The sequence below is a fragment of the Astatotilapia calliptera genome, chromosome 22, assembly GCF_964374335.1.
Source record: "Astatotilapia calliptera chromosome 22, fAstCal68.1, whole genome shotgun sequence".
Taxonomy (NCBI): Eukaryota; Metazoa; Chordata; class Actinopteri; order Cichliformes; family Cichlidae; genus Astatotilapia; species Astatotilapia calliptera.
In genome coordinates this window covers 5,656,747-5,680,235 of record NC_137442.1, presented here as the reverse complement: position 1 = coordinate 5,680,235, position 23,489 = coordinate 5,656,747, and the positions used below count along the sequence as shown (strand labels likewise).

Here is a 23,489-nt window from a genome sequence, read left to right as displayed (position 1 = left end):
AAGGCTGCAACCACCAAGTACCTGCAGAGGGTCAGGCAAGTCCTGAGGAGTCAGCTGAATGGTAAGAACAAGATCCGGGCCATCAACACATACGCCCTGCCCGTGATCAGGTACCCTGCTGGGGTAATAAGCTGGCCAAAGGAGGAGATAGAAGCCACTGACATAAAGACAAGAAAGCTCCTTACCATGCATGGAGGGTTTCACCCCAAGTCCAGCACCCTGAGGCTGTACGCTAAGCGGAAGGAAGGGGGCCGGGGACTGGTGAGTGTCAGCACCACAGTCCAGGATGAGACAAGGAACATCCAAGAATACATTGGGAAGATGGCCCCAACTGACCGAGTGCTCAGTGAATACCTCAGGCAGCAGAAACCCAAGAAAGAGGATGGAGACGAGGAACCATCATGGAAGGACAGGCCCCTGCACGGTATGTACCACCGGCAGATAGAGGAGGTGGCTGATATCCAGAAATCCTACCAGTGGCTGGACAATGCTGGACTGAAAGACAGCACAGAGGCACTAATCATGGCAGCACAAGAACAAGCTCTGAGCACAAGATCCATAGAGGATGGGGTCTATCACACCAGGCAAGACCCCAGGTGCAGGCTGTGTAAAGATGCCCCAGAGACAATCCAGCACATAACAGCAGGGTGCAAGATGCTAGCAGGCAAGGCATACATGGAACGCCAAAACCAAGTGGCCGGCATAGTGTACAGGAACATCTGTGCTGAGTACAACCTGGAAGTCCCGAGGTCAAAATGGGAGATGCCCCCAAGGGTGGTGGAGAATGACCGAGCTAAGATCCTGTGGGACTTCCAGATACAGACGGACAAAATGGTGGTGGCTAACCAACCGGACATAGTTGGTGGTAGACAAACAGAAGAAGACGGCCGTAGTGATCGATGTAGCGGTTCCGAATGACAGCAATATCAGGAAGAAGGAACACGAGAAGCTGGAGAAATACCAAGGGCTCAGAGAAGAGCTCGAGAGGATGTGGAGGGTGAAGGTAACGGTGGTCCCCGTGGTAATCGGAGCACTAGGTGCGGTGACTCCCAAGCTAGGCGAGTGGCTCCAGCAGATCCCGGGAACAACATCGGAAATCTCTGTCCAGAAGAGCGCAGTCCTGGGAACAGCTAAGATACTGCGCAGGACCCTCAAGCTCCCAGGCCTCTGGTAGAGGACCTGAGCTTGAAGGATAAACCGCCCGCAGGGGCGTGCTGGGTGTATATATATATATATATATATATATATATATATATATATGTATATATATATATATATATATATATATATATATATATATATATATGTATATATATATATATATATATATCCCTGCAGAGATAAAAGTGCCAAAACAGCGGCAGAAGAAATATTTGGAGACTTTGTGTTGAAGTTTGGTTTTCCCACACGGCTCCATCATGACCAGGGAAGAGAGTTCGAAAACAAACTCTTTGCTAAGCTGGAGGGATACAGTGGAGTCAAGGGATCCAGAACCACACCATACCACCCCCAGGGAAATGGTCAGGTAGAAAGGTTCAATAGGACACTGCTGGCCATGCTTCGGAACCTTCCAGAGGGAGCAAAAGCAGACTGGAAGGCATCCCTGACAAAGGTGGTCCATGCGTACAACTGTACGCGCAGCGAGGCTACAGGATATGCACCTTATTTCCTCTTGTTTGGGAGGAACCCCAGACTCCCCATTGATATGATTTTTGGTCTCACAGCTAATGACCAAAGCCCTTCTCATCAAGACTATGCTGAGACGTGGAAGATTCGCATGAAGGACGCTTACAAACTGGCCTCAGCGACAGCCTGTAAGGAGAGTCGACGGGGAAAGTACTCTATGACAGAAAAACACATGGTGCAGAGCTGTACCCAGGGTGCAGAGTACTGGTCCGGAATTTTGGTGAGAAGGGAGGACCAGGGAAACTGAGATCCTTCTGGGAGGACCAGGTGTTTCAGGTGACACAAAGGAAACATAAAGAGAGCCCAGTATATGAGATTAAGCCAGAAAATGGCAAGGGACGTGTCAGGGTCGTCCACAGGAACCTCCTGCTGCCGTGTGACTTCTTACCAGCCGAAAAAGTCAACTCACATGCAGAACTGGGAAAGCAAAAACAGAAAAACAACAAGGACAGACATGAGCGGCATGAGCAAGAGCACAGTTCGGAGGATGAAGATGAATGGAGGGCAATCAGAGGACTGGCAACAGAACAAGGGGAACGTGGTAGACAGTCCTGGTGGACAGAAGCATCAGAGTTCAATGCAGAAAGTGGAGCAGGCAGTAGGGAGGATCTCTGTGATGACAATGACATGGAACACCAGGAGGATTGCGAAGAAGAGAATCTGGGCGTGAACGATATAGAACACCAACGCGACCAGCATGACGAGGATACAGAGGCACAAGAGGACATTAAAGACACAGAGCAGACGCACCAGCTCGAGATGGAGTGCAGTGACCAAGAGGACACTGACCGGTCACCTGTCAGTGTGAAAAAGTATCCTTTCAGAATGAGAAAACAAAAGCTAATGTTTACTTACCACAAGTTAGGACAGCCAACATTAGCACTTGAATAAGTACCTCAGACACAGTCATATGTTACATATTGCAGTGAAGCAGTTATAACAGTTACATTTTCAGGTTTTTATTAATGCTTATTAGAAGGATAGAAATGTTAATTCTGTTTTGTTAGCCATAAAGAAGAATTAGTGGAATGACCTGTTATGAGAATGGCACCCTATGTTATGTAGCGAGGTTATGTCCAGGCAGTGTTGGGGAGTAACGGAATACATGTACTGCCGTTACGTATTTAGAATACAAAATATGAGTAACTGTATTCCGTTACAGTTACCGTTTAAAAAGGTGGTATTCAGAATACAGTTACTTTGTTGAAATAAATGGAATACACTGGGGTACTTTCCTGTTTCGTTTTGTCGCGGGTCAGGACTGTTTGGGTTTTGTTTGACAGCTACGTTCTTTTGTTCCAGGCGGCAGCGTTACGGTTGCCATGGTTACAGGGCGACGCTGTCTCTCTCTGCGACTGTGTGTTTCCTGGGTGAGAGAGCGCCTTTTCGTTGTTGTTGTTGTTGTGCTAAGCTAACAGGCAGAATGCTACAAGCATAGCTCTAAAGAATGTAGCATCATGTTCAGTGTAGTCCGTGCTGCTGGGAGAATGGACTGCCATACACGTTATGTGTCTGTGAGCGCTAGGAGGGAGAAAAAGGGGAGTGGAAAGGTACGAGCAGTCATCGAGAAAAAACGGGAGCTGGAAGCATGTAAATATAATAATAACCACTGCAGCCAAGAAGAGTGCCTGACGAGCCCAGTTGTAAGTAAGCTATTAAGACTCGACTGTACACTGTGTTCGTGTTTTCCTCCGAAAACAACAAGTTCCGTTGGAGCAGCCTTTCAACGCCTCTCTCTGTCTGTCGCAAGAAAAGTTGACCCACACAACAAAGTAGAGCTATTTTTCGGCTACCAGCCGACAGGGACCCCGCCGTATTATGCTGGGCTTACACTGTGCGATTTTTTCAGTCGCGCGATTCAGCTCCTGCTCAAACTGTACGATTGACTCGCAGGGGTTAGAAGTTCATAGGTCACGATGCAGGGTCTCACACTATACGGCCCGATGCTCTGATGCGACCTGAGTGCTCACACTGTGCGTCCATAAAAATGAAGGTTATAACAGAAATTCTGTCGCTCGCTCTCCCTCTCCGTCTTTCACTCACACAGACACACCACCACCATCAACTTTGCTAAATTGCTAATGAAAAACATTGGTCAGGCAGCTGTGATTGAGCAGCAGTGTCGATCCAACTATTTTCACGGTTGTTGTGGTCGTGATAATTTTGTGAGGCCACATCGAAAGGGCTCGGATGGTTCTACAGGTTGTGCCTCCATCGCTTGTGTCCAGATCACACGCTGCACTGCTGTGCTACGCCGTCTTTTTTGCTGACATTTGTGTTTGCGCGTGCGCAGTGTGGCAAACTGCGGTGACACACTCACGACCAAGCGATTGATGATCGGGAGCTGGTCGTGAGGTGTCAATCGCTTCTCGTTACCCCACGTATACTACACGATGCACGACGCACGATGAAGGCCAAAATCGGGCCGATCGCCAAAACGATCGCACGACTCAAAAATCGGCTCAAAAGGGCCAAAAATCGCACAGTGTGAGCCCAGCATTAGTCAGAGGACCCTTTACTACAATTCGGAGTCGCGGACCTTCAGTACTAGAAATAAATCACACAGCAATAGTACATTCACGTTGTTGTAAAAAGCATGATAATATCGTAGCGGGTCAGGGCTGTTCGGGGTTCTGCTTGTACAGTTATGTTTTGTGTATGTTGCCATGGTGACGGGTGACGCCCTCTCGCTGCGACAGTGTGTCCTTCCGGGGTCAGAGGGCGCCCTATGTGTGTTGTGGTTGCCGCGCTGAGCAGTTAGCTAGTGGCAGTGTGTTCTTCTGCAAATGTAATAAACGGCTGTGCTCCCTGGCTAGCTCACGGGAAGCAAGACCAAACAATACCTCCGTCTCCTCCTTGTCTGAACTCGCCACAATATATTAAGTAATCCAACGTATTCAGAATACGTTACTGTCATTGAATAACGTAACGGAATAGGTTACAGAATACATTTTGGGGCATGTATTCTGTATTCTGTAATGGAATACATTTTAAAAGTAACCTTCCCAACACTGTGTCCAGGTGAGAGCACCTTACTCAGTAAAGATGCAGATACCCGTGATATGGATGGAAAAGCAGTGGACTGTTATCGTGCACAATAACACCTGCTGCGACATATGACATGAAGGGGAGATACATGTCATGTGTTTCACTGTGGCTAGCAGTGATGCTGAACTCTGACTCCTAAAGAGATGTAGCCTCCTACAACCAACGTATAGTTGCCACATAAGGACTGATATTGGTAGAATGTCGGGACGCCCTTAACTTTTTGAGGGGAGAGTGTAAGGACAAGAAAGACATTGTGGACAAAAAAGACACCCCCCATAATCTTTAGTGACAATATTATAGTTAGTTAAATGGTCTGATTGTTCAAATCTGTATTTTCTTTGATTGTGGTAAAATAATGTGTGCCCCAGTCTCCAAAAATGACATAGTGCAGGAAGCGTAGTTATTCCTCTGTTACACCACAAGAGGGAGTATCCCCTAAAATGAGCAGCTCTAGCGGGAGTAAATAAGCCAGCCACTACCCATAAGGCAGTGCGCCTATAAGAGTTGTGTGAGACTGCAAAAGTGTGTAACGTTGTGCTATGTCCATGTATATAATTGCAGGTAAGCAGATACAAGATGGTAAATGACTTAAAATGTATCTACAGATGAGTCCACGGGGTTGCAGAGAATGTGGGAAAGTTGGCCGTTAATCCCCACTATGTGTTATTAGTGTATAAGTTATTGGAAGCGATGGGAATTAGCTGTGACGCTAACGATTAGCAGCTAGATCTGATTCATTAGTTTGTGCAGAAACATCGCGGCACTTTTGTGGATTTATACCTGTACCGGGCTGTAATCACAGCAGATATAGACTGGTGGATCACACTATCTTTTGTTTATGTTTATTTCATTGTTACACTGTAAGAAATATTAGTGATTTGAGTTTAAAGACTACCCATAAGGCAGTGCGCCTATAAGAGTTGTGTGAGACTGCAAAAGTGTGTAACGTTGTGCTATGTCCATGTATATAATTGCAGATGCAGTAAAGGCGAACTCACAAAGCCACATTGGTTTCAATTCATTTTAATCCAAGTGTGCAACATAATATTCAATTTCAATCAAAAACAAATTAAATGATGGGGTTGAGTTTTGAAATGTACATTTATGTATGTGGAATTTCCCTAATAAGATGGAGCGGCCGAAGAGTGAACTGTCAAAAGTACTGAATATGACGTCACTTATTTATGTGCGAATGTTTAATAATTAAAGTCAGTCATATATCCACAAACACAACAAGCTGAAAGTCAGTGATATATGTATATATGTGTGTGTGTGTATATATATATATATATATATATATATATATATATATATATATATATATATATATATGACAATACTATAATATTGGCCATATTATATTTACATTGCCACAGTGAGATGACTTTAGTCTCATGAACAACATTAGCTAATTGTTATTTACTAACTAATCTTAAATGACTGTTCAGCACAGAAATGAAGCCCAACAATCATGTTTTACAGTCCCGTGATGTCATGACAAAAATGAATGACCAACAAAACATTTTTCTCCTTCATTTCTGTCAAACAATGCTGTATGTAACGTGTCTCGCGGTTAGTATCATGGTTGCTAGGCAACCTGAACAGCGCGACGAAGCGTATACCGTCCCATTTCACAAGCCTCTCACTTCCGCACTTCTCGTACTTATAGTACGCACCGTACGTAGTACGCGTAGTGCGCGTACTTCAAGCGTGCAGTCTCTTAATTGGGACACAGCCACAGAGCGACAAGGTGCCGTAAATCAAGTGGCGTAAACCATATAGCAGAAGCGCGAGTTTTAATCAATGACTGTTTTTTTGTTTTTTGTTTTTTTAACTTTATGTTATGTTGTGGCAGGGATTTGTCCACCAGGGGGCAACAGTGGTTGGGGAGCTTTCAGTCTGTGGGGGTGCATGCCCCGGTTCTCTTAATAAAGAAGCAACTGTGAGCTAAACATGGTCTCCGTGGTTCCTTGGTCTTAGGATATCACACTTTATTTAACAAACAATGAGTATACAACATACGAACAGATGAAGCATACAAAACAACAGAACATGAACACACAAAGCCAGGGGTAAAAGAAAAAGGTAACAATTATAAGAATACACGCAAAAATTCACATATAATGTTTTGAGAGCCTTTTTGTTGGTGGAGTCTGATATTGATTGTATGTACATTTCCACATCCTTAAAATAATGACAGAAATATGGTGTTTTGTTAGTAAACTTACATTTATGGATAAAAAATTTAGCTAAAAGTATTAACAAATTTATCATAAAAAAACATTTATCATACTTCTTGGGTAACTTAAAGAAACAGAATAAAACATTTTCCCATTGTAAAGAAAACTCCCTTAAAATATGGACAATAACAAACCCGCTAAATTCCTTCCAGAATCTCTGTGTAAAAGAACAGTACCAAAAAAGATGTGTCACAGTTTCTGGATGATCCCCACAGAAAGTACAACTAGTATTTTTGTCCCTTTTAAATTTGACCATGTAGTGACTGGCTGGATAACAGTTATGTAGAATTTTAAATGAGACTTCTTTTACCTTATTTACAATCAAATATTTATGGGGGACCATCCAGACTGTCTTCCATTTGATATCTGGAACATATCAATTCCAATAAGATAATATATATGGGAGAGAGACGATATCTTCTTGGAATAAACTACATATTCTCTTATTGCTGTTACCAAGTTCCTGTGAAAAGCAGATTTTCCCTATTGGTGACTCAGCTGGATCAGGGAGAGTGACTGAGGTAGATATTGAGCTGTCAGTGTTTTTGTATGACATTAAAGTCCATGAGGGTATGGCACCAAGCACCATTGAGAATTCCTGAACACTGATTGGAAAATTATATAGTGCAATAAAGTCGTTGTAAGTAAGTAGTTGTCCCTCTTTATTAACCAGCTGAGCCACCAATAGGATCCCATTTTGAACCCAAGTTTCCAGGAAAAGTGATTTATTTTTATATAAAATATCTCTGTTGTTCCAGATAAGGTATTTGTGAGGTGAGAAGTTGTGTTTATAAATGAGGGTCCACGCTAAGAGGACCTACTTATGGAAGGATGAAAGCTTTACAGGGAGTTTCTCAACATTGTAATTACAATTTAAAATAAAATTAAAGCCACCAAAACGAGAGAAAATATAATATGGTATAAAGTTCCAGATAGAGGTAGGGTAAATATATTGAATGTCGCAATGTTGGCAAAGAGAGGAAGTGACGTAAGATTTGCGCATGCGGGGTACGGATTGGGTTTCCGGTACGGATCGGGTAGCGACAACTGTATAAAACATGGACGACGCGACAGCTCCCCAAAAATGAAGCCAAAACGTCTCTATTGCCCCCTGGTGTCTGGCTGCAGTATAGGTCATAACCCCGCCTCCTCCATGTTAGCGGATGGGACTGGGGTCAGACTAAAATAAATTTATTCTCCTCAGATAACTTTTTTCCAAAGATTCTTTCTTTTGATTTCTATAGTTCTCATCACGCTGATTGATGTCCAAGGGGTCTCCTCTCCCATAAGTCGGATTCTAATTCCTACCGCGGTGATGTTAAATTGGGGTGAAACGTCATCATAACAGCTTTTTTTTAATTTTTATTTTTTTATTAACAATTGAAACAATACAGTCACAAACAACATAACACATTATAGTGCAAATGAACTCTCGTGGAGGATAAAAAAAAGAACACAGTCAATACAACAAAACTAACAGCAAGGATATGGGGGGAGGGGGCTAGACAAAAAATCCACAGTATTAACGGGGAAGAATTAAAAAAGAGCACAGGTTGATACACAATAGAGGTAATAATCAAAACAGTAGCAAATGGGAAATGTCATCATAGATTGTGGCAAATCTGCTTGACTTGAGTTTTTTAAGTGACATGAAATAATGTTTAAAGTCATTGATGAACCATGTAAAGGATGGTTTTCTATTCCTCCATTTACAACAATGTATATAATAATAATAATGATAATAATGGATTGGATTTATATAGCGCTTTTATGGTATTTTTTATGGTATATGGTATTTACCTAACAGGATGACAATGTTAATCACAGTAGAGACAGATAGATGTTGTTTAGCCATATAGAAAATAATATCAGAAATATTAAACTGGGGAATATCGTTGATCTTGAGGGATAACCAGCTGTGTAGTTCTAACCAAAAGGCAGCTGACACAGGACATGAGAAAAACAAATGGTGTAATGTTTCACAGGCTGAATCACAAAATGCACACTGATTAACCTCAAATTTAAACCTCCTCTTTAAAAATTCAGACACAGGATATATATTATTAATTATCTTGAAATGAGTTTCTTTTACTTTTGGGGAGACAGGCCACTGAATGAATTTTGAGAACGCCTTTTCCATGAGTGACTGGTCCCCATGAAGGGCCTGCAAATATCTACCTGAGTTAAACCCCTGGAAAAGAATAGATTTGAAATTCACACTGATAAATTTATTGTTACATTTACTATCATTTAGGATGCAGTTACCAATTTTTAAGTTTGGCAGCGCTGGATTGACCTCAGAGTGTAGCATTGTGTTGCGTATCAGCTGCCTTAGGTCCAAAGGGATAGCACAGCAAACTTTTCTGTATTCTCTTAATGGACAATTAAAGTCGTGTCTCTTTGAGAAAGACATATAATCCAATAGAGCACCACTCAAATCCAGCAAGTCAGTTACAAACAAGATACCACTCTCAAACCAGTTCCTGATAAATAATGTCTTTTTGTTAGCAGTTATCACTCTATTGTTCCATAGGGTGTGTGTGTGTGTGTGTGTGGGGGGGGGGGGGATGGGATGTTCGCCCAGGGCGCCAAACAGGCTAGGACCGCCACTGCCCACAGATCAGGTCTTGTTGTTGTACTCCAGCTGCTTGGCACACAGCAAACACTTAAAAAAAATTACTTGTGAATATTATAATCGTAACAGGTTTCGTTATTCACAGGCATTATGTATAATTCTTTACTGAACTGAATCAGCTCAAAGTGTTGCCATACAGAGAAAATCGCTTCTCCTTTCAGCGGGCTGCATGAAAACACGCTCCTCATATCACAGGTGAAACTCCAGCATGAACACTAACACGCAAATTTTGCGGGAATCCATTAAGCTGTTGAAAATACGTCACTGTATCACTTCCTAGATTTCAGAGCAAGCGCTCCTAAGCCTCAATATACTTCCGCAACATGAAGGATAAAGCCCATATGGAGATATTTTCGTTGCTTCTCTTCTGTTCGGGTTTATTTGCGGGTGAGGAAAAAAAAACTTTAAAATCTTTAATCTCAATTTGACCTCAGCAGCCTGTTTCGATTTTTTCTTTCGTTTTTTTTTTTTTTGTTTAATTTCGTTGTTGTGAAACTTTTGCAACTCTCATTATTGTACATTTCATGTCTGATGTAGCCTATTGAAGACATTTTTAAATATTGAATATTGATAATGTTTTAATTCGTTTACACACATTTATTTTAGATCGATGTTGGTCATTCTTCATCATTTTCAGTCAGTGCTGTGACAGACACATCCAATATAGATAAGCCAGATCGTAGCTCTTTATGAAAATAAAAATAACGCTACACAGTCCTGTAACCTCTCGTATTGACCACACTGTAAATTAAATAAGAAATTATACGGACTGGATCATATTTGCGTAAAAGAAGTGAAAGGCGGGCTAGAGTGAGTGAAGGCGAGTGCCAACCACGGTCATGTGAGGAGTCACTTGACCGGATTGAGTGTCAGCGGTGATTTGTGCCAGAAAAATGGCAGCACGAGTGAAAGGGAAAGGTTTACAAGATGGAGAAGATAGTAAGACCAGCTGTGATTGATGGTTTGGAGAAGACAGGAGGGAGACTGGAGGTTACAGCTGAAGTTGGGAGTTGCACGATCTGATATTCCTCTGTCGGTTTCTTCCTATCATCAGAAGACTGCTGGTCCAGGATCAGCATTGCAACTGCCCAGTAACGTTGTCTGATTATTCAGGTAGTAGAAACTAATGTTGTTGAAAACTATCACTAGCAAACCAATATGAGCAAAGTAAATTTGGCTAACAGCAAACCTAACTTGATAATATAGATATTATATTGCAAAAAGTAATAAATAAAACGATTGAAATGCTTATCGTTTTTCCCAGAAGAGAGTTTTATGTAAACAAAGCCGTTGTTTTTTCTGTTTTCCCCACATTACCAAGCTAATGTGATAAGTCAGTTGCAATTACCAACATTATTATGGCAATAAAGGAACACCAACACATGCAGAGGAGTTAGTACATGCAGAGCATTGAGAGCAAAGAATGGCAGGGGCAGAGTGAGATGGAAGCAGATCAGCCTGCTGTGACAAACACAAAGAAAGCAGCTAAAAGAAGACTGAATGTTTAATATTTCTGAGAATGTTTGCATGCTTTATTTACTTCTTGACTCATACTTGTCCCACAGTGAAACACTCACTGAAGTACTTTGTCACTGGATCCTCTGGGGTTCCAAACATCCCAGAGTTTGTGGGTGTACTAATGGTTGATGGGATCCAGACTGGTTACTGCGACAGCAGCAGCAAGACATTACAACCACAGCAGGACTGGGCGAAGAAACTATTAGAAAACAACACTCAGCAGCGGGACTGGTACAACAAGAAGTGTTTTGAGGATCAACCAAAACTTTTCAAAGACACGATTTTGAGCTTGAAGCAGCAGTTCAACCAAAGTAAAGGTGTAGTATTTTCTGTTATTTCTAATCTCAGATCATTATAAATCATAGAAACTGACTGATGAAAAAAAAATCTACATTTTGTGCTTCCTGCTTTAAAATGAAGTTAGATTAAAAGATTTCCTTTAAAAGTTTTAAAAAGGTTTTTCTGATTATGACCTCTTTCAGATGACACCTTTATTGAATTAGATTATGCTTCTTGTCTTGCAATCTTCAATAGTTAGACCTACTTTAACATACTGTAGTACTCTGGTTAGGTTAAATAAAAGGTTGGCAGAGTACTTGACTTGAACAATAAGCACAACACAAATCTTGCAGATTCACTGCAATATCTTATTTTATGTTTGTCCCTTCAGCTGTGCACATTTTACAGATGATAGAAGGCTGTGAATGGGATGAAAACACTGGAGAAGTGACTGGTGTGTTACTGTATGGTTATAACGGAGAAGCCTTTATGGATTTTGATCTGAAGACACTGACATGGATCGCACTGAAACCAGAGGCTGTCATTACCAAACAGAAATGGGATACTGATCGACTCAGAATAAAACACAAAGAAAATGACCTCACAAACATTTGTCCAGCGTATCTGAAGATGTATGTGGACCATAAGAAAGGTTTCTCACAGAAAAAAGGTACAATCACAAAAAGTTTATTGGCTATTGTTGGCTCTTTATTTACGCACACAAAGCATATGGGGAACATTGATTAGACATATGTGAACCCACAGAGTGGGGAAGAGAACAAAAAAAAATTATAAAAAATACAGAGTTACAAACACAAATCAGAAACTGAAGCTAAAAAAATATACATGATTTATTTTGTGAACTAAAGTCATTTATTTTTTACTTGCACCACAAGACAGGCACGTGCAGGGGGGGGGGGGGGGGGGGGGGGGGCTAGAGGGGCTTGAGCACCCGCCCCTTTCCTGATGGGTGCCCAAAGTGCCTTTGTTGAGGCAACTTTAAAAAAAATATTTATTTTTATTTTTTTATGTGTGTGTGCGTGCGGAGTCCTGTCTGTGCCCATCAACAATAATATTTAACTATTAATCATAGTTTTGCTAAATAAGAGGATCTGGCTTGCATCAGTCACATGATCACATTTAACCAATGATCGCCCTTGACGGCAGAACGCGCTGGTTACGAGGGAACGAGCTCACAAAGAGCACGCGCATTTTTTGCGGTCCGGAGCTGTAGGAGAAACACAAATTAACTCAGAGACACAGACTGATGCCAGAAAACCAGTAAGTAGGTGTACAGCGTACACTGTAGTGTGTAGCACCCAGGAGTATTAGCTTATTACGTACACGTTGGTAAGTTGTCTTGTTGCAACTGACGAACTGAAACAAACGAGCGTGCTGTGTGTGCAACAGCGCGACAAACATTACCTGTCCTTTTATTAACTGCACAAGTAGTGCTGGTCACAGCTGCTGGCTACCTGTGTAAGGCTGTCATGGGTCTGTAGCTCTGTCACCGTTTTAGGGAACATATTTAGTTTTAAAGAAAGTTTCCGGGCTTTTCCTGCCTTTCTGGGGGGGTTATATTTAACTAAAAACGATCTAATATGCATGTCCACATAATTATGCATTATTATAATATATTAAAAAACACAAGCTGTATTTTAAAGAACATACATTAAGAAGCAGATTATATTAGATTTATATTTTAAATAAGACAAAATTTGGATTTTACAACAGTAAAATTATTGTATCTCTACAGTTTAAAAATGTAATAAGCTTTGCCCCTGCACAGAGTGGATAGTGAAACAAATGGAATCATCATAAATACATTATTTCATATTTATTACTTCCCCCTCCTCATTGCTTTATTATTGTAGCTCTAGTAATAAATAATAATGTAAGGATTCTGGATCAGCACCGTGATGCCCATAGTATATACAGTATTCTGAAGAAGGTCTAAAATGTCACTGTGTGCGTGCATGTGTGTGTTTTATTTAGATGGATTTTTAAAAAAAATATTACTCATGATATGACATTGTCCAGACATGGCTGGTAAGGACATGAGGAGGAAACAGCAGGAGCTGTGTGAGCTACTAAAGGCAATGCTATAACATTTTTCTGTCATCATTTTATTATAGATTAAGTGCAAGAGTTGTTAGGTGTGGATAATTAAATTATAGTTTATTGCAATAGCAAGTTGTGCCTTGTTCTCAGATAGACAGCAAGTGGAGAGTGATATATGAAATGATGGGATGGAAGGAAGAAGAGAAGCAAAGAGTGAATCACAGGCAGAGCCTAAATTATTTCTCAGTTTTTTGTGTCCTTATGGTTCCAAGCGCTGTCACCAATCTTTGCATTTTGTTATTATCTCATGATACTTGTTTAATCAGCTACCATCTCTCCTATGGACTTTTTAATGTCTACAGTCTCAGATCAACACAGCCCTGCCCTCCAGCACTATTCACAGCAACCCCTCAACAGCAACATTGTACTGTGGCTGTAGCTCAGAGCTACGTCAGAGCAGGTCAGCCACTAATCAGAAGGTCGGTGGTTCGATCCCTGGCTGCCTCCTGGCTGCATGCCAAATATCCTTGGGCAAGATACTAACCCCATGTTTGCCTACTGGTGGTGGTCAGAGGGCTCGGTGGCGCCAGTGTCTGGGCAGCCTCGCCTCTGTCAGTGCGCCCCAGGGCAGCTGTGGCTACAATGTAGCTTGCTATCGCCAGTGTGTGTGAATGGGTGAATGACTGAATGTAGTGTAAAGCGCTTTGGGGTCCTTAAGGACTAGAAAAGCGCTATACAAATGCAGGCCATTTACCATGTACCCATCAGGTAAAACATCGGCTACGTTTGCTTTGCCTTGTTGCCCATATTAGATTCTTGATGAATGTGTGTTGTTGTTATTCAGCCTGGTTCAATATGCCCCTTTTTTACTTTGAGCACCCGCCCCTTTAAACCTCTCTGCACGGCCCTGCCACAAGATATGGGACGCTGATAGAAACGCAATAAAACACAAAGAAAATGACCTCACTCAGATTTGTCCAGAGCATCTGAAGATGTACTTGAACACTGGGAAAAGCTTCCCACACGGAACCAGAAACATCACATGACAGTTTCATGGCTACACTAGTAGGGTTTATTTAGCATATTCTAATGGTTTTTAGTAATTCTCTTTTTTCTTTTGCTCAAACTGCTGAACAAAAACAGTGATGTGAAAAGGTATGGATTGGATTTGCTTTAAAGTAAACTCATGTGTTAAAAAAATTTGAGTACTTAGTGACCATATATCTGTGTGCTTGGGGTTTAATTTAGCTTAAAGATTGTTACAATGCAGCTGCTATAAAGCTTGTGACTCTTTTTTCTTGAATGCCTCAGTCTGTTTTGAATTACAGATTAATTTTTGCTTTTTCACAGCTTTCCTTGAGTTTTAGCCATGGCTATTTTCGAATGCTACTGTGAAATCTTACCCTCTTATCACCATTGCCTCACTCTCATTCCTATCTTCCCTCTCCAGTTCTTCCATCAGTGTTTCTCCTCCAGAAGACTCCCTCCTCTCCAGTCAGCTGTCACGCTACAGGTTTCTATCCTGGCAGAGCCGTGATGTTCTGGAGGAAAGATGGAGATGAGCTTCATAAAGGTTTAGATCCTGGAAAGATCCTCACCAACAATGATGATACCTTCCAAATGAGTGTTGACCTGATTGTTTCATCAATCACCCCTGAAGACTGGAGAAAATATGAGTGCGTGTTTCAGCTCTCTGGTGTTGAGGATATTGTCACGAAACTGAATGAAGCAGTGATCAGAACCAACACAGAGGAAAACATTAGGAAAGGTGAAAGGAAAAACATTTAAATCATTTTGTTTGCTGATGCTGTGGATTGTCTAAAATGTAATATTTCATTTTTTTTCTGGTTTTGTTTTGGACCTCAAGAAGAAAAGCTGCTACTGTGGGAATTACTAATGGGGATCCTAAAAATTTATTTTTTAAATGCGTGTATATAGTAATACTTGTGTATCTTTGGTTCCAAATATGTAAAGTGTTACAGCTGTTAATAAAAGTTGGTTATTTGTTTTTGGCCTCACATTTGGGGAGATGTATGGATGGATGGACTGGTTTTAACCTGTTCCCCTGAACATCTCTGTTTTACTGTGCAGAAAATGCTTCAAGCATGATGATCCCCATCATTGCTGCAGTGGTTGTTCTTGTTCTCATCCTCGGTGCTGCTGTTGGATTTGCTGATTACAAAAAGAAGAAAAGTGAGTGATTCAAATGAGTTGATGGTCATGGTCTGCTGATGGTCTAGTACAGAGTGTAAAAGTGAACTTATCTGAACTTATCATGTATTCTGAAATATTTGTTTTTTCTCTTTATTACAGAAAGCGATACTGAATCATGTAAGTAGTTTTCTTTGTTGCTCTTGGTTTCAGAGACACTGTATGTAAAAGCCAGTTCAAAAATATCAGGACTAACAGTGTGTTTTGAAACTTACAGCTCCGAACAACACCTTTGAACTTGAAATCTTGATCTCTGAGAGACTGAATCCAGAGACTGCACAGACAAACACAGCATACTACTGAAACATGTTAGGACCAAAGAAGATTTTTGTTCATTTTATTATTTTTATTAATTATATTTCTTAAGTTTCTGGTGTTTTTCTGATGAGGATGTAATCATTATTTGTTACTGAATAATTTAAACCATATTAGTGATTACTAAACACTTTCTAAACTGTTGTTTTCATTAAGACTTTAGTAGCTTAAGGAATACATTTTAGTTAAATTAATTGTTTTTTTTTTACATACTAACAATATTTTACTAGTTTTCAGGTTGGACTTTAGACTTGATATGTATCAATACCTTACATCATCTGTTATTTTTTAAAGCATTCAGTGTATTGAGTTCTTCTGGTTATTTGAAGGTCTCAGCTTTTTTTAAAAAGGTGACTGACTCTGAGCCAGTAATGCTCCTAAGAGCCCATTGAGGTCAGACTGGCTCCAGCATTACTGCTCAAAATATAGTTTTTTCATGTTTTTGTGTTTTGTTTTGTTTGTGAAGTCTGGGAGTTTTTTGGAGATTGACCTATGCTTTAATGTTCACATAAAAATGTTGTTCACTGATGTTTAAGTCAATTACAAAGATCTCCACAATTTGATGGATTGAGTTCTTCTGGTTATTTCAAGGTCTCGGCTTGTTAAACAGACTTTCCTCTCAAGTCCCCATCAAGTCAGATTGGCTTAATCATCAGTGCTTCATGAACAGTGGTGGTCCTAGGCTGTTTGGCGCCCTGGGCGAACACTCCCTCTGTCGCGCCCCCCCCCACACACACACACACATAGACAAAACATATTAAGGATTGTAGATTAACATAAAATTGTTGTACACACACACACACACACACACACACACACACACACACACACACACACATATGAAGAGAGAGAGAGTAGGCAAACGTAGTATGCAAACGGCTACCAAACAGCCATCATAATTCGTCATACAATGAGAACAGGACAAATCAACGATTGACAATGACTAATTAATATTAAAATCTGTAACATAATGTATTGTTTGGAGTTTAGTCTGTTACTGTTACTGTTGCTATTTTTACCATTTCTTCTTGGAGCAACTGTAACGCACAGAATTTTCTTAGGGATTAATATTAAAGTATTCTGATTGTTTCAGGATGACCTGCCATTATCCAATAACACATTTGCTTACCTGTATCTTTTGCTCGTTTCTCCTCCTCTTCTTTTCTCTTTTTTCTAAACTGAGGACCTGATGGCTTTGAACTTTTCTTGTCCATCTTCCATTGGTTTTAATTTTGCACTCCAGTATGAACACCCATCCCTCAACCCGAGGATCACCACAACATGATATAACACACCTACACCTTAGTTCACAGATTCACTTTGTCTAGGGTGCATTTCTGAGATTTCACACAACCCAGGATTCAAATCATGAATACATAATGGGCTTGGATTTACATCATTATGAATGAAATGTGCTCAATTTGGAAGCAGCAGCCCCCCCCCCCCCCCCCCCCCCCCCGCTTTCGATGGGTTGTGTGTGAGACTTTAAATCATAAAACTGTAAATTGTTATTGATCCCTTTACCTCTAGTCCTAAAGTTTAGTTTAGTTCTTACTCTTCTTATATTTATTGTTTGTTTACTTGCACTGCTGTAACTGGAGCCTCGTTCTCTCGTCTCTCTATATACTGGACTGCATAGCTGGACTGGCCATCGGGCATACCGGTGGGCCGCTGGCGATTTTTTGTTTTTATTGGCCGATGGATTTTTTTTTTGGAGCTGTTTGAAGTTAATGCCATCAACATGCTGGTGGATCTTTTGACCAGACTGATTACAGAGTCCTCAGAGTAAACCAGCAGTCATTCTGTTTGTGTTCTGTATACATACTGTGTGTATGCTGCATGATTCAGTGGTTGTTACACCCTATTCAGAAACAACAGCACTCTTGAAATCAATTCCAACCTTCACTCCTCCCCTGTCGAGACAAATGAAGAGAAAATGAAACTTCTCCTGTTACAGTGAAAGAATATCAGTTGCTCAGAAAGTAAAATCAAGTTGCTGCATTTTATAGGGAGATTACACACTGTGTTCAAGTGGGAACACTGAAATACAGACAGAAGAATGAAAAACAAAATGATCAACAGGTTGGAGCTTACCAAAAACAAATGATCAAATAACTCACTAAAAATATCACCTAAATAACTGCAGCTCTTATAACTATTAAAAGCTTTAATCCCTAATTCATAATTGGAGTAAAAATCTGCTAAATCTCACCATTATTGTTTCTTCTCCAGATGAAGAATCCAAGGGGGAGTAAAACAACACCTCCAACAACAGGACCAACAGGAAACTCTGAGGAAGAAACTGAAAAGGTTAAAAAATAAAAAGTTAAAAAATAAAGGCTAATTCCACTGCTAGAAGTTCTGAAGTTCTGAATGTTTAATACAAGCTGATGGTATTCCTGCTGTAGGTGAAAAAGAAGGGGATTTTAAAGTATCTGTAGATCTCTGTTGCTTTTTTCAAAAATGCTGAGTACTGTAAATATTGCTTCAAATTAATTATGTATTTTTATTGTCACAGTAACAATATGTGAAAAGCTATCAAACTTTAAAGGACCCCTAAGAGTAATTGTTTAGCACCAGTGTTGTGCAAATGCTACAATATTGGACCCATTGTCCATACAATATTTTAGCATTTGTACAACACTGGTGTTGATTATATCGGCTCATGCCTATGACCATTTTTGGTACATTTGAGAAACTTTAGTAGATTAAGGTTAAGTATCCTGATGATAAAATGAAAACATTCTCAATTAGATCTCTTTTTGCACTCATTTCCTTACATCTTAAATAATCGCTAAAATATTTCTACTAAAACTAAGGCTGCAAAATATTAAAAATTATATTTACTTTTAATTTACTTAAGTTAAAATGTCGTCACTAAATGAATTCTGTTGAATAAATAATGTGATGAATTTGATTGAACCAACTCGATGATGTCACATTCTGTTCTGACAGAAGATGGCGCTAAACATGTTTTAAAAGCTTTAAGCACTTAAATCACACACAGACTATGTCAGTTTTTGAGAGCAGAGCTCAATGATGAGTCTGAGCTCAGCAGTACAGGAGCTAGGATTTTCAGGAAAATAATGGAGTGACAGCAGTGAAACTGAGTGTGTTCATGAAAACACAAAGCAGTTGATAATGGAGAACAGAGAGGACTGATCGCAGGTTTAAAATGATCAGACTGATCAATACATACTGACTGAAGAAGCTTATTTTTGTGTTTGAACCAAAAAGAAAAAAAATGTTTTGACATGTTTTACATATTTTAGCCATTTCAATTTGGTTGCAGGTCTCATAATACTAACAATAATAAATCATAATACTGGCAGTGTCACGTCCGGGGTGGTGGACGTGTGGAGTTGAAGTTAGGACCCAAAATGCGGCAGCTCTGGTGCAGGTGAGTATTTGTTGAATAGGAGTAGATACAAACAGAAATGGCGGGTGAACATGAAACTGGAAAACCTAAACTGGGCAAAACTAACAAAACAAACCAGAGCGAAGATGCGGGGAGTTATGAGGAAATACACAGAGAGACGGACGGAGAGACGCAGGGAGACCGAGGGGAACAACACAGACGAACCAGCCACGAGGACGGAAGACTCTCGGAGCAAAACAAAACAGGAGGCCCGGGGGCCGACAACATAGGAGCCCGAACCGTTCAGGGGGCCGACCGTGCAGACGGCAACGGCGGCAATGTGGAAACAGTTCAGGGGGTCGACCATGCGGATGGCAACGGCGGCGACTCAGGCGAAAGAGGTCTGGGGGCCGACCGTGCGGACGGCAACGGTGGCGACTCAGGCGAAGGGGGTCTGGGGGCCGCCCACGACGGCCATGGCGCCCGACCAATAGCCTGGAAAGTGGCCGGTTAACTGCAGACCCGACCCAGACAAGGCAGGACCAGGCGACGCTGGAGGCGAAGACACAGAGGCTGGACCAGGCGACGCTGGAGGCGAAGCAGAAGCTGAAGCTGGACCAGGCGAAGCAAAGGCTGCTGCAGGCGAGGATGATGAGGCCGCTGGAGGCGAGGCTGAAGACTCTGAAGCTGGACCAGGCGAGGCTGAAGACTCTGAAGCTGGACCAGGCGAGAATGGCGCTGCAGGCGGCGGCGTGGAAGCCGGAGACGGAGGCGCTGCAGGCGGCGGTGCAACAGGTTGGACGGATCCCTTGGACCCTCCAGCGGCGACAGGAGATGAAGGCCGGACGGGCCCCTCGGACCCTCCAGCTGAGACAGGAGACGAAGGCTGGAGCGGTCCCACGGACCCTCCAGCAGAAGCCATCACAAAGCCAGCAGGCATGGAGTCCACTGGCAGACACGAAGGCAATTGGTGCTGAGCTGGGCACTAGCTCTGCCCAGACGGTGCTGACACAGAGTAGTTCTCTGAGGGCTGCTTAATCTTCAGGGGTCCAGAAACAGCCGGGGACTGAAACCTAGCTTCTGGGGAGGCCCTGGAGTGCATAACTGTGCCCGAAGCTGCAAAAGCGCGAGAAACTCCCTGATTGGAACTTAGATTACCTCCCTGCATAGATTGAATGTGTGAGACTGGTGACAGAATGAGTGACGGAGCTAGCGGTGACTCTGGAGCCTGAGCTACTGGTGACACTGGAGGCACTGGAGCCTGAGCTACGGGTGACACTGGAGGCACTGGAGCCTGAGCTACGGGTGACAGTGGAGGCACTGGAGCCTGAGCTACGGGTGACACTGGAGGCACTGGAGCCTGAGCTACGGGTGGCACTGGAGGCACTGGAGCCTGAGCTACGGGTGACACTGGGGGCACAGGGGACTGAGCTGAAAGTGACACTGGAGACTGAGCTGAAAGTGACACTGGAGACTGAGCTGAAAGAGAGTGGGCAGCCGACACTGGTGACTGAGCAGAGAGCGAGTGAGCAGCTGACACTGGAGACTGTGTGGCCAGTGCAAGGACTGGGAATCTTGTCAAAGTTGAGTGACACATGGATTCCACTCAGTATCAGCAGATTCTGGATACCAATGTCCAGGAATCAGTGACAAAGCTGAAGCTGTGCTGGGGCTGGATCTTTCAACAAGACAACGACCTGAAACACTGCTCAAAATCCACTAAGACATTCATGCAGACGAACAAGTACAACGTTCTGGAACGGCCATCTCAGTCCCCAGACCTGAATATTATTGAAAATCTGTGGTGTAAGTTAAAGAGAGCTGTCCATGCTCAGAAGCCATCAGACCTGATTGAACTAGAGATGTTTTGTAAAGAGGAATGGTCCAAAATACCTTCAACCACAATCCAGACTCTCATTGGAACCTACAGGAAGCATTTAGAGGCTGTAATTTCTGCAAAAGGCAGATCTACTAAACTATCTACAGTGGGATGCCCAAACTTTTGCATCCTGTTGTATATGTATACGCATATATATGCATACATATTACTATCTACTGCATACAATGCAATAGATAGTAATGAGATTTATTGTTTATGAAGACAAGTGAAAAGATAATAAGAACAGTGAATAAAAGCAGAAAAAAGCGACACTTCGACACCGTCCTTAAGTTGATAGACTGGTTTTTATGTTAGTAACAGGAGATCCTCTTTTTTTGTGTCTGTATCAGATGACAAAGATCTGATATCGGCTATGAGCTCTGCTGACATATCACTAATTTCCCGTGTTTTTTGTCACCGTGTCTCTTTTCAGGTGTTCATATTTTGCAAAGGATGAATGGATGTGAATGGGATGATGAGACTGAAGAGATTAATGGGTTCAATCAGTATGGATATGATGGAGAAGACTTTCTATCATTGGACCTACAGACACTGACATGGATCGCTCCAAAACCACAGGCTATCATCACCAAACTGAGATGGGATGCTGAAAAACCTAGATTAAATTACAATAAAAACTTTTACATACATGAATGCCCTGGGCTTTTAAAGAAGTATGTGCACTACAGGAGAAACCTTTTGCAGACAGCAGGTAAAATTACAGAATCTCATGTGAAGTTGTAAAAGAGAAAATGTATGGCATTTCAAAGCAGAGTCAAATTCAAACGAGAATCTAACAACTGCCTGTCTCTCTCCAGTTCTTCCTTCAGTGTCTCTCCTTCAGAAGTCTTCCTCCTCTCCAGTCAGCTGCCACGCTACAGGTTTCTATCCTGACAGAGCCGGGATGTTCTGGAGGAAAGATGGAGAGGAGCTTCATGAAGGTGTGGATCTGGGAGATCCTTCCCAACAATGATGGGACCTTTCAGACGAGTGTTGATCTCAATGTTTCATCAGTCACACCTGAAGACTGGGAGAGAGTTAGTGTGAACAATGACATCATCACCAAACTGGACCGAGCAGTGATCAGGACCAATATGAGTAAGACTGGAGCATTTTTACACAGTAGTTATTAATACTACAGTATTAACGTAAAGCATCATACTGAGTTGGCACTCAGTAGTTCCACATAATCGCTAGAATTATTTATTTAGAAGAGGACAACAAGATTCTCCCCAAGCACTGTAATCATTCATCAATATTATTATAATACGTATAATAATATTAACATCAAAACCCTTGAAATTAATGGAATAAACTTTTTGTCTTGTGTTCAAAAGACAGCAAACACAAATTACTCTCCTTTGTGCATTTGTCTCTGACTCTGTGACTTCATGTTCCAGGTCTGTAGACCTGACAACCCAATGATCTCTTCCTGTGTTATGTGTTATGTTGCTTGCTGTGTCTCCATGATCATCTTTTCACTCAAAACTTTCTCCCAGCTTGCTGTGGCAGATAAGCATGTCATGGCCCTGATTCTGTTTCTTCCTGTCAACTTTTCTTTTTTCTGCTCAGTTTTGCAAAGTGCTTTCACACAGAGTATTAATTGATTGATGATTTCTTTCTATAATGGTGTAAGTTGCTTGAGACAATATTGGATATGTTGACCTTTTACCAAATTTACCACATTTACTAATCAAATCTCTACTACTAACAACTCAGTAAGATGGTTCACTGAAGTGGGGACACATGATAGATAACTGAAGTGAGCAAAAAGTAATAAGGTACCAACTGTGGAACTGATAAATCTTATTATTTCAATCAGAGATATAAGATGCATCAATTACCAGGTCCTTACTGATTTGTTCTTCACTTATTCTTAAGTAACAGCACAAATCTATTATTAAAGTCCTTCCATATTCTATTCAACAGAGAATCCCACTGACATTGGAGCTGCAATCGTTGTTCTAGTTATCGTTTCCATTGCAGTTGTGGTAATCGTGGCAGTCGTTACCAAAGAAGAAAGGTGAGATCTCAGTCGTGGAAATGCAGAGTTTATTTTTTGAATTTGTGTTTTAATCCATACTCCCAAATTTGCACTTTTTAAAAATATATACAGCCAGCTCAAAAATCAAAACACACAAACAGGTTATAGAATTTGGCATTTAGTATGTGAAGAAGAAATATGTTTTTTTTTGAAAGCAGCTGTCCAAATCCCATAAATCCCATCCCACATATATAATATAGATAAAACATAAAAAG

The 23,489-nt window shown here is 41.4% G+C and overlaps 1 protein-coding gene across 3 annotated transcripts in view; it reads left to right on the top strand.

The window, feature by feature from the left end:
• The window catches only part of LOC145423494 (uncharacterized), a 41,352-nt gene extending 19,558 nt beyond the window's left edge, over positions 1-21,794 (top strand). Inside the window, exons 7-13 of one of the 3 annotated variants that reach the window (XR_013904554.1) lie at positions 11,175-11,438; positions 11,798-12,076; positions 14,918-15,235; positions 15,559-15,660; positions 15,781-15,798; positions 18,226-18,303; positions 21,664-21,794. Coding sequence is in view for 2 of the 3 variants with exons in the window: in XM_080296083.1 (XP_080152209.1) it covers positions 11,175-11,438; positions 11,798-12,076; positions 14,918-15,235; positions 15,559-15,660; positions 15,781-15,798; positions 15,896-15,981 (1,067 nt within the window). In the remaining variant the exon portion in view is untranslated. Of the gene's footprint in view, positions 1-11,174; positions 11,439-11,797; positions 12,077-14,917; positions 15,236-15,558; positions 15,661-15,780; positions 15,799-15,895; positions 16,557-18,225; positions 18,352-21,663 lie in introns of those variants that run through there. The other 2 variants (XM_080296085.1, XM_080296083.1) reach the window with 2 other exon arrangements.
• Positions 21,795-23,489: the final 1,695 nt, after the last annotated feature.